The sequence below is a fragment of the Haematobia irritans genome, chromosome 2 (genome assembly GCF_050003625.1).
Source record: "Haematobia irritans isolate KBUSLIRL chromosome 2, ASM5000362v1, whole genome shotgun sequence".
NCBI lineage: Eukaryota > Metazoa > Arthropoda > Insecta > Diptera > Muscidae > Haematobia > Haematobia irritans.
This window is the reverse complement of record NC_134398.1, coordinates 223464286-223474815: the sequence shown is the minus strand read 5'-3', so window position 1 is coordinate 223474815 and position 10530 is coordinate 223464286. Positions and strand designations below refer to the sequence as shown.

At 33.4% G+C, this 10530-nt stretch overlaps 1 protein-coding gene across 1 annotated transcript in view; it reads right to left on the bottom strand.

Moving 5' to 3' along the window:
- Positions 1-786: 786 nt before the first annotated feature.
- The window catches only part of GABA-B-R3 (gamma-aminobutyric acid type B receptor subunit 3), a 109408-nt gene continuing 99664 nt past the window's right edge, over positions 787-10530 (bottom strand). Inside the window, exons 8-10 of the mRNA XM_075295077.1 lie at positions 6153-6471; positions 5166-5401; positions 787-1932 (exon numbers count right to left, since the gene is read on the bottom strand). Of these exons, the coding sequence (XP_075151192.1) occupies positions 787-1932; positions 5166-5401; positions 6153-6471 (1701 nt within the window). The remainder of the gene's footprint in view (positions 1933-5165; positions 5402-6152; positions 6472-10530) is intronic.

The following is a 10530-nucleotide window of genomic DNA, read 5'->3' as shown; positions in this document are numbered from 1 at the left end:
CCTCTTTATGGTCCTAAAATAATTTTAGATTTCAAATTTTATGCAAATTGGATAAAAACTACGGTTTCTATAAGCCCAATTAGTAAAATCTGGAGTTCGGCCTATATGGGGGCTATACCAAAACATGGAGCGATACTCACCATTTTTGACACACCTCTTTATGGTTCTAAAATATCTCTGGATTTCCAATTTCAGGCTAATTGGATAAAACCTACTGATGCTAGAAGCCCAAGAAGTAAAATCGGGAGATCGGTCTATATGTGGGCTATACCCAAACATGGACCGATACTCACCATTTTGACACACCTCCTTATGGTGCCAAAATACCTCTAGATTTCCAATTTATGGTGAATTGGATAAAATCTATGGTTTTTATAAGCCCAAGACCCCAAATCGGGAGGTCGGTTTATATGGAGACTATATCAAAATCTGGACCGATATAGCCCGTCTTTGAACTTGACCTGCCTGGAGACAAGAGAAATTTCAGCACGATTGCTTCATTATTAAAGACTGTAGCGTGATTACAACAGACCGACAGAGAGCCAGACAGACAGACGGACATGGTTATATCGTCTTAGAATTTCTCCCTGATCAAGAATTTATATACTTTATATAACATAGTCGGAAATCGATATTTCGATGTATTACAAACGGAAATACAAACTTATTATACCCCCGTCACCATTCTATGGTGGTGGGTATAAAAAATAAAAAAATCTCCCTCCCCCTCCCCCACACAGCACCACCACAATAGACATCTTTAGGACACGAAAAATTCCCAAAAACTCAATCATCATTGACATGTGTAATTTCCACCGTTATAATATCCTCTTTGTCCTTCTGATTTATTTCCACGGTAATACAATCCTGTTTCCATACTTCATCATTAGAGTCTGTCAATGATAGGCGGGTTGTGGACGGAGCATCCATAGATTTCCAATTACCCACTATAGAGGCTCGTTTGAGGTTCATACGTCCACCAATTGCCTTGGGGCGACCTATATCAGCAGTTTCCTCTAAGGCTCCCAGGCTACTGGTGATGGGTAGAACACGATGGGGAAAACGAGGTGAACCTTTCACACGCTCCCTTAGGCTAGGCTGAATTTGAGCTATTGAAGGTCTACGATTGGCGGGTAATTGAAAGTTGACTTTAGTCTCTGGCTCAAAGATATAACGATTCTCTACTTCTATAATGGGAACAGTAAATAATTGTGTGGTGGACAAGGATGAGGTCCGCGGAGGCGGATGAGGATGCGAGTGCAGATGCGGATGGGGCTGTTGTGTATGATGATGGGCTATATCTATAGATTCCCCGGATATGCTGGGTATGGGTAGAAAATTAGGATCTGCAAAGGTGACATCTAAATGCGTACCACTTTTCGCTATGGATTTACGTTTTAGGGGCTTAAGTGTATCACTCGATGTATGGACTAAATCTATATCGGATTTTTTACGATCTGCATAAATGGCATTACACGAGGCCGTTTGTGAGGAGGGTATGAGACGTGAAAACAAGCCCATATGGGTCATTAGAGCCGCCTTAATACCACGTTGATCTGCCAAACTAGCAATGGAGCCCTTATTACTGGACTGAGCTCTAGTGAATATGCCTCGTATGCGATTGATGAGACCAGTTTTGGCTTCGGTGGCATTTTGATGGGCCAATCTTAGATTGAGCAGATCTTGGGCCGGTAGACATGATCCAGCTATGGTACGATCCTCAAGATGGGGTTGGGAGGCAAATGTTACCGATTTACGCATCGGTATTTGCATGTACTCAGCTGAAGGCCAACTGGCTCTGGGTATGACAGGCGGCAGGACTGAGAGCAATAGGTTGGGTAAAATACCTGATATGCTAGGGGTACGAGATTTACCACTATGACTAGGAGCGTGGAGATGGGATGATGTGTCGCTGGTCACAGTGACTTCAGGCTGAAATTAAGGAAGAAAAAACAAAAGAAAACGGAAAATGTTTAAAATTTTATGGACTTTTAGTTTTGACGAAAGAAACAAAATTTAAGTTAGGGCATGGTCACACTGGGCAAATAGTTGACAGAAGCTAAAAAATAAAAAAAAATCGGTGCCACAATCAATCCAGCATTTTCTTTTTACTCATACTGGGTGTAAAAAATCACACAAAAAAATATGTTTTGTCTCCAATCACAGAAATGATAGTCAACTAAACAATTAATTGTTCCAGTTAAAAAAATTAATTGAGCCTATTAATTTTTATACCCTCCACCATAGGATGGGGGTATATTAACTTTGTCATTCCGTTTGTAACACATCGAAATATTGCTCTAAGACCCCATAAAGTAAATATATTCTGGGTCGTGGTGAAATTCTGAGTCGATCTGAGCATGTGCGTCCGTCCGTCTGTTGAAATCACGCTAACTTCCGAACGAAACAAGCTATCTACTTGAAACTTGGCACAAGTAGTTGTTATTGATGTAGGTCGGATGGTATTGCAAATGTGCCATATCGGTCCACTTTTACGTATAGCCCCCATATAAATGGACCCCCAAATTTGGCTTGCGAGGCCTCTAAGAGAGGCAAATTTCATCCGATCCGGCTGAAATTTGGTACATGGTGTTAGTATATGGTCTGTAACAACCATGCAAAAAGTGGTCTACATCGGTCCATAATTATATATAGCCCCGATATAAACCGATCACCAGACTTGACCTCCGGAGCCTCTTGGAAGACCAAAATTCATCCGATCCGGTGGAAATTTGATACGTGGCGTTAGTATATGCTCTCTAACAACCATGCAAAAATTGGTCCACATCGGTCCATAATTTATATAGCCCCCATATAAACCGATCCCCCGATTTGGCTTGGGAGCCTCTAAGAGAAGCAAATTTCATCCGATCCGGTGGAAATTTGATACGTGGTGTTAGTATATGGTCTCTAACAACTATGCAAAAAATAGTCCATATCGGTCTATAATTATATATAGCCCCCATATAAACCGATCCCCAGATATGACCTCCGGAGCCTCTTGGAGGAGCAAAATTCATCTGATCCGGTTGAAATTTGGTACGTGGTGTTAGTAGATGGTCGCTAACAACCATACCAAAATTGGTCAATATTGGTCCAGAATTATATATAGCCCTCATATAAATCGATCCCCAGATTTGACCTCCAAACCTCTTGGAGGAGCAAAATTCATCCAATTCGGTTGAAATTTGGTACATAGCACTAGTATATGGCCGCTAACAGCCATGCAAGAATTGGTCCATATCGGTCTATAGTTATATATAGCCGATCGCCAATCACACAAAAATTGGTCCATATCGCCAAAAATAATCTACCAAAATTTTCTAAAGAAATAAAATTTTGAGAAAATTTTCTATAGAAATAAAATTTTGGTAGATTATTTTTGACAAAATTTTATTTTTGTAGAAAATTTTTTCAAAATTTTATTCCAATCGAAAATTTTTTCAAAATTTTATTTCTATAGAAAATTTTGTCACAATTTTATTTCTATAGAAAATATTGTTAAAAGTTTACTTCTATAGAAAATTTTGTCAAAATTTTATTTCTATAGAAATTTTTGTCAACATTTTATTTCTATAAAATTTTTTGACAAAATTTTATTTCTGTAGAACATTTCGTCAAAATTGTATTCCAATCGAAAATTTTGTCAAAAATTCATTTCTATAGAAAATTTTGTCAAAATTTTATTTCTATAGAAAATTTTGTCAAATTTTTTTTTTCAATAGAAGTTTTTTTCCAATTTTTTTCTATAGAACATTTTTGCAAAAATTTGCTTCTATAGAAAATTGTGTCAACATTTTATTTCTATAAAAAATTTTGTCAAAATTTTATTTCTATAGAAAATTTTGTTGAAATTTTATTTCTATAGAAAATTTTGTTGAAATTTTATTTCTATAGAAAATTTTGTTGAAATTTTATTTCTATAGAAAATTTTGTTGAAATTTTATTTCTATAGAAAATTTTGTTAAAATTTCATTTGTATAGAACAATTTGTCAACATTTTGTTTCTACAGTAAATTTTGTCAAAATTTTATTTTATAGAAAATTTTGTTAAAATTTAGTTTCTATAGAAAATTTTGTCAAACTGAATTATATACGTATTTAATACTCTTTTTTTATATATACCCCGTATGGATTAACTTCCAATCGAAAATTTTGTCAAAATTTCATTTCTATACAAATTTTTGTCAAAATTTTATTTCAATAGAAGTTTTTTCCAATTTTTTTCTATAGAACATTTTTGCAAAAATTTGCTTCTATAGAAAATGTTGTCAAAATGTTATTTCTATAGAAAATTGTGTTAACATTTTATTGCTATAGACAATTTTGTAAAAACTTTATTTCTATAGAAAATTTTGTCAAAATTTTATTTTATAGAAAATTTTGTTAAAATTTAATTTCTTTAGAAAATTTTGTCAAACTGAATTATATACGTATTTAATACGTTTTTTTTTAATATACCCCGTATGGACTAACTTACAATTTAGAAGACGGTGTTAAGAAGTTTTAAGATACCTTGCCATCGGCAAGTGTTACCGCAACGCAAGTAATTCGATTGTGGATGACAGTCTTTAGTAGAAGTTTCTACGCAATCCATGGTGGAGGGTACATAAGATTCGGCCTGGCCGAACTTACGGCCATATATACTTGTTTAAAACTCAATTAAAATTTTCATTGGAAAAATGTTGGTGATATTTTTTTCTGTGCACCATTGGAGTATTTTCTAAACATTTCGCAAATGGTCCTGTAAGAACATTTTCACTACTTTTTAAGGCTATGCTTTTTTGATGGGCTTCTAGTATATCAAGCGGACAATTTTAACGCCTGAAAATATTCAAATAATGTTTTCTTTAGAAGTGAAGTGAACTGAGAGAACGCAAAGCTAAGTTGGAGTTGCATTTATGGGCGCGGTAAATACATAAGGACCAGTGCAATGGTCGAAAGATCTGGGGTGACCCCGATAAGAAAAAGCATCGAAAACTAATCAAGAATAGTCAGTAGGCCCGTAAGAATAATGCACGGGCTCCTAGAATTGAGAGCACATCTGTGCCGAATAGAAGCAGCAGAGGATAGTGCAGAAAAAAAAAATTGTCATTAATTTTGGTCAAATATTTGTCTAGTGTGACCATACCCTACGATTTTTAATGTCTTCGACATTCTCTTACCTTTAGTCCTGGAAATATCGATGTGGTTGACGATGTTGTCGTTGATGCTGTACCCGATTCCAGCATACGTTCTAATTTTCTTATCTCTGCATCCAAACTGGCTATTTCTTTTTTATAGACCCGATTTTGTACTTCCACCCGATATTGTAATTCACGACGATCATCCAAAACAAATCGTCGAGTATTGCATTCCATTTTAAGACCCATACTATGAATCACTGGGTCTATAACATCATCTGTGGCAAGAAAAATTAAAAAAAGGCAACGAATGCCCAAGGGAAGAAAAACAAGAAAAACAAAGAAAAGACATGAAAATTATATTCAACTTCAACAAATTGAGAAGAAGTTAAACAAACTATACTCAATTTCTTTTAGTCGTTGGAGTTAACACTACATACACTTGGCAAAAAAGATGTGGAGGGGAAAATTTGTTTTCCAAGAAGTTAAACAAACTATACTCAATTTCTTTTAATCGTAGAAGTTCCCACTACACTTGGCAAAAAATGTGTGGAGGAGAAAATTTGTTTTCCTTTTTTTTCGAAATTTTATATATTTCATTGGTGTTTTGAATTTAGTAAATCAAAAGAGTTAACCCTTAAATACGCGCTGTATCTTTTAAGATACAACCAGAAAAAATTTCTTACGTCCTAAAACTTTGAACGAATTCTATGAAATTAGTTTGTTGTATTTATCACATCATAGCAGTATTTTTAAAAATATGTTTTTTCCTGAAAAATTCTTTTACTTCTGAGTAATCTGCAATCAAAATTAAAAATTACATTTTGGCCAAAAAATCAAAAACCTACAAATTGGAAGTTAAATAATATTTACCAGAGATGAAAGTAATGTTGGTAAGTTTTTTTCTCCAAGTGTAGTTTTTATTTGTTTCAATTTAGTTTTAGTTTTTTCCCATCAACTTTCGATAAAAACCCCCTCCAAAAAAAAGAAACCCTTTGAGGAAACCCAAGGAAATGTGGGAAAACTTACTTCTTGCCCATATATCGTGCAACTTGGGTATAAAGAGCAAACACAAAGTGGCCGTTGTTGAAGTTAATATTAATGCTGTTATCGTTATGAAAGCCAATGTTACACGTTCTGAGATGAGATTTGCCAGGACCACAACAATACCACTGGTTATGACGACACTATAGACCGAGACTCCAATGTATTGGGAATCATTGAGGGCGGGTATTTTCACATGTCGTGTTTCCCAGGCCATATAAACGCCGACCACCAGCAATAGACCTTTGTAGCTATAGAGGGCACCCAGCCATGTCTGAGTGTGTTGTGAACGACAGACTTCCACCTAAGTCAGCCACAATGCAAGCAGCCAGCCAGCATATAAAGAAAAGCCATGTAGAGAAAAAAATGTGGAAGAAAAAAGAAAATGGAATCATGAGAAAAGTAACCCTTAAAGCATAAAGATATTATCTGTGTATGAAACTTAGTAAAGTGGCCTTCATCAAAAAATACGAAAATAAGTTTTATGATGAAAAAGGATGTTTTAATTGTTTTATTTGCCGCCCCACCCCTTCCTCACAAAACAAAAACAACAACATTTCTTTTAGTGATCAATTGCTGTCTTAGATAATATTCTTCTACAAATTTACACCGAAGGAAAATATATTACTAAGAACGTTTTTTTTAGTGTAGACGAAATTTTATCTTCATACAAAAAAAAAACCTACATTATTGGAAAAATAAACTATCTCGTGCGAAAATTAAACTAAATTGTATTACAAATTTTAAAAGTCATTAAATTAACAAAAATTTTCCGACATTTTTGTATTTTTAATTACCATTTATGAAATGCATCTTTCTCGAAAAGAAAAAATGAACCAAAAATAAAGAAAAAAATTTTACGCGCCAAATCATTCCCATTTTAACCACGCTGTAGTTCATTCTTACTATTTTTGAGAAGTGTAAGAAAAACTTCTTCTGTTTGAGTTAGAATTGAACTAATTTGTATGTCATTGAAAGTTTATTGTCATTTAGTTCATAAAATTTTAGACATACGAGGGCAGTTCGGAGACTTCTTAGCCTAGCATCTCTGTTATGAACACATGTTAAATTTTGGTTCCATCTGGCAACTCCAACTCTGGCAACACAAATGATTGGTCTGGGCAAAATTTCTTAAAAAAAATAAACTAAAACAAACATTTTTGCAATAAATATTAGTTCATTTTAGCATCAGTTTTAGAACAGACACATTTTTCTGTATACAAACTATTGTCACCATTTTTATACCCACCACCATAGAATGGTGACGGGGGTATTATAAGTTTGTCATTCCGTTTGTAACAAATCGAAATATCGATTTCCGACTGTATAAAGTATATATATATTCTTGATCAGGGAGAAATTCGAAGACGATATAACGATTTCCGTCTGTCTGTTGTACTCACGCTACAGTCTTCAATAATGAAGCAATCGTGCTGAAATTTTGCACAAACTCGTCTTTTGTCTGCAGGCAGGTCAAATTCGAAGATGGGCTATATCGGTCCAGGTTTTGATATAGTCCCCATATAAACCGACCTCCCGATTTGGGGTCTTGGGCTTATAGAAATCGTAGTTTTTATCCAATTTGCCTGAAATTTGAAATCTTGAGGTATTTTATGACCATAAAATGGTGACTATCGGTCCATGTTTTGGTATAGCCCCTGTGGTGGTTGTAGGAGCAACCCCACTCTAACATTTTCACTTCGATTAAAATTAACTTTTTTTGCTAAAAAAATTAAATTTTAAAATCAAGTTACCTCAGATTTTTTCACTTTGCTTAAAAATAATTTTACTTGTTAAAAAATAATGTTTTCAAACTGAGTTACCTTTGATTTTTTTATTCTGAGATATAGAAAAAATGTTTATGGTCATTCGAAAAATTTTATTTGAAGAAACGGTTGTGAAATAAAATATTAAATAATTTCCTTTTTTTATTCCTGTGTTTTATTTCTCTCACAACAAAACTTACTTCAATTGGTGACCCTGACAAGCCAGAGAACGCTCATCCATTGCTAAAGGACGAAAAGATTATGTTCCATAGCCCACAAAGAACTTCCATTACCATGCCAAATCAAGGTAACCGAGAAACATATCAATACGTCCTTATACCGGGAGTGAATCCTCCATCTCCAGAACAAGGTAATAAGTCCATAAACCCTATCGAGGATCCCTTGAACGGTGGACACCAAGAAATTGCAAGAGTGTCAGTCAAGATTCCTCCATTTTGGCGTAGCAATCCTGCTCTTTGGTTTAAGCAGGTCGAAAGCCAGTTTATCACATCCGGTATAGTAGCAGACTATTCAATTTACCTGAAATTGGAAATCTAGAAGTATTGTAGGACCACAAATACGTGTGCCAAAAATTGTGAGTATCGGTCCATGTTTTGGTATGGTCCCCATATAAAACGATCTCCCGATTTGGCGTCTTGGGCTTATAGAAACCGTAGTTTTTATCCAATTTGTCTGAAGTTGGAAATCTAGAGGTATTTTAGGACCATAAAGAGGTGTGCCAAAAATGGTGAGTATCGGTCCATATTTTGGTATAGCCCCCATATAGACCGATCTCCCGATTTTAATTCTTGGGCTTCTAGAATCCGAAGTTTTTATCCTATTTGGCTGAAATTGGAAATCTAGAAGTATTTTCGGGTCATAAAGAGGTGTGCTGAAAACGGTGAGTATCGGTCCATATATTAATATAGCCCCCATAAGAACGATCTCCCGATTTAACTCCTTGGGTTTCTAGAAACCGTAGTTTTAATCTGATTTGCCTGAAATTTTAAATATTCTGGTATTTTAGGCTCACAAAAACGTGTATCGGATTAAGTTTTTATCGGTCCATTTGGTAATGCCTCCATATAGACCGATTTCACTTCTTGAGGTTGTAGAAGGCGCACTGATCATGAAAATTGCTTGAAACTCAATGTAAAATTTCCAGATTTTACTTCTACAGATTTAAGATTTCAAATCAAGACGTTATTTTATAATTTTCTTGCACACTTACAAGAGATGTTAATGATTCCTCTAAAACTCAAACAAAAATGGTTCTTATAAATCCAGAATCTGATATAGTCCTCATAGGTGAAATCTTTAAATTTATCTTCGGGAAGTGTCCTCAAGTCCTCAAGCCCTCCTGAAATTTCAAAGGAAACCCTAATATTTGGTTCATGGTGGTGGGTATTTAAGATTCGGCCCGGCCGAACTTACTGCTGTATATACTTGTTTATATATAAGTATAGATACATTTTTTATATAAACTTTCATCACTATTAGATTTTAAATTCAAAATTTGGTAAACATTTATTTTAAAAAAATATTTCTAATACTTAATCTTAATCTTAATCTTAATCTTAATCTTAATCTTAATCTTAATCTTAATCTTAATCTTAATCTTAATCTTAATCTTAATCTTAATCTTAATCTTAATCTTAATCTTAATCTTAATCTTAATCTTAATCTTAATCTTAATCTTAATCTTAATCTTAATCTTAATCTTAATCTTAATCTTAATCTTAATCTTAATCTTAATCTTAATCTTAATCTTAATCTTAATCTTAATCTTAATCTTAATCTTAATCTTAATCTTAATCTTAATCTTAATCTTAATCTTAATCTTAATCTTAATCTTAATCTTAATCTCAATCTTAATCTTAATCTTAATCTTAATCTTAATCTTAATCTTAATCTTAATCTTAATCTTAATCTTAATCTTAATCTTAATCTTAATCTTAATCTTAATCTTAATCTTAATCTTAATCTTAATCTTAATCTTAATCTTAATCTTAATCTTAATCTTAATCTTAATCTTAATCTTAATCTTAATCTTAATCTTAATCTTAATCTTAATCTTAATCTTAATCTTAATCTTAATCTTAATCTTAATCTTAATCTTAATCTTAATCTTAATCTTAATCTTAATCTTAATCTTAATCTTAATCTTAATCTTAATCTTAATCTTAATCTTAATCTTAATCTTAATCTTAATCTTAATCTTAATCTTAATCTTAATCTTAATCTTAATCTTAATCTTAATCTTAATCTTAATCTTAATCTTAATCTTAATCTTAATCTTAATCTTAATCTTAATCTTAATTTTAAGTGGAGGGTATAGAAATACACATACACAGGCATTTTTGATTCAAATTAAATTAAATCTACATACACACAAAAAAGTTTACACAAATATGTCAGCCGAATATGGTGTGTGTCGACCCATGTTTTAGTACAGCCTCCACATAGACCGAACTCCAGATTTAACACCTTGGGCTTCTAGAAATCGTAGTTTTTATCCGATTTGCACAAAAATGTAAATAGACTGGAATTTTAGACCCTCAAAAATCTGTATCGCATTTATTTTTACCGGTCCGTTT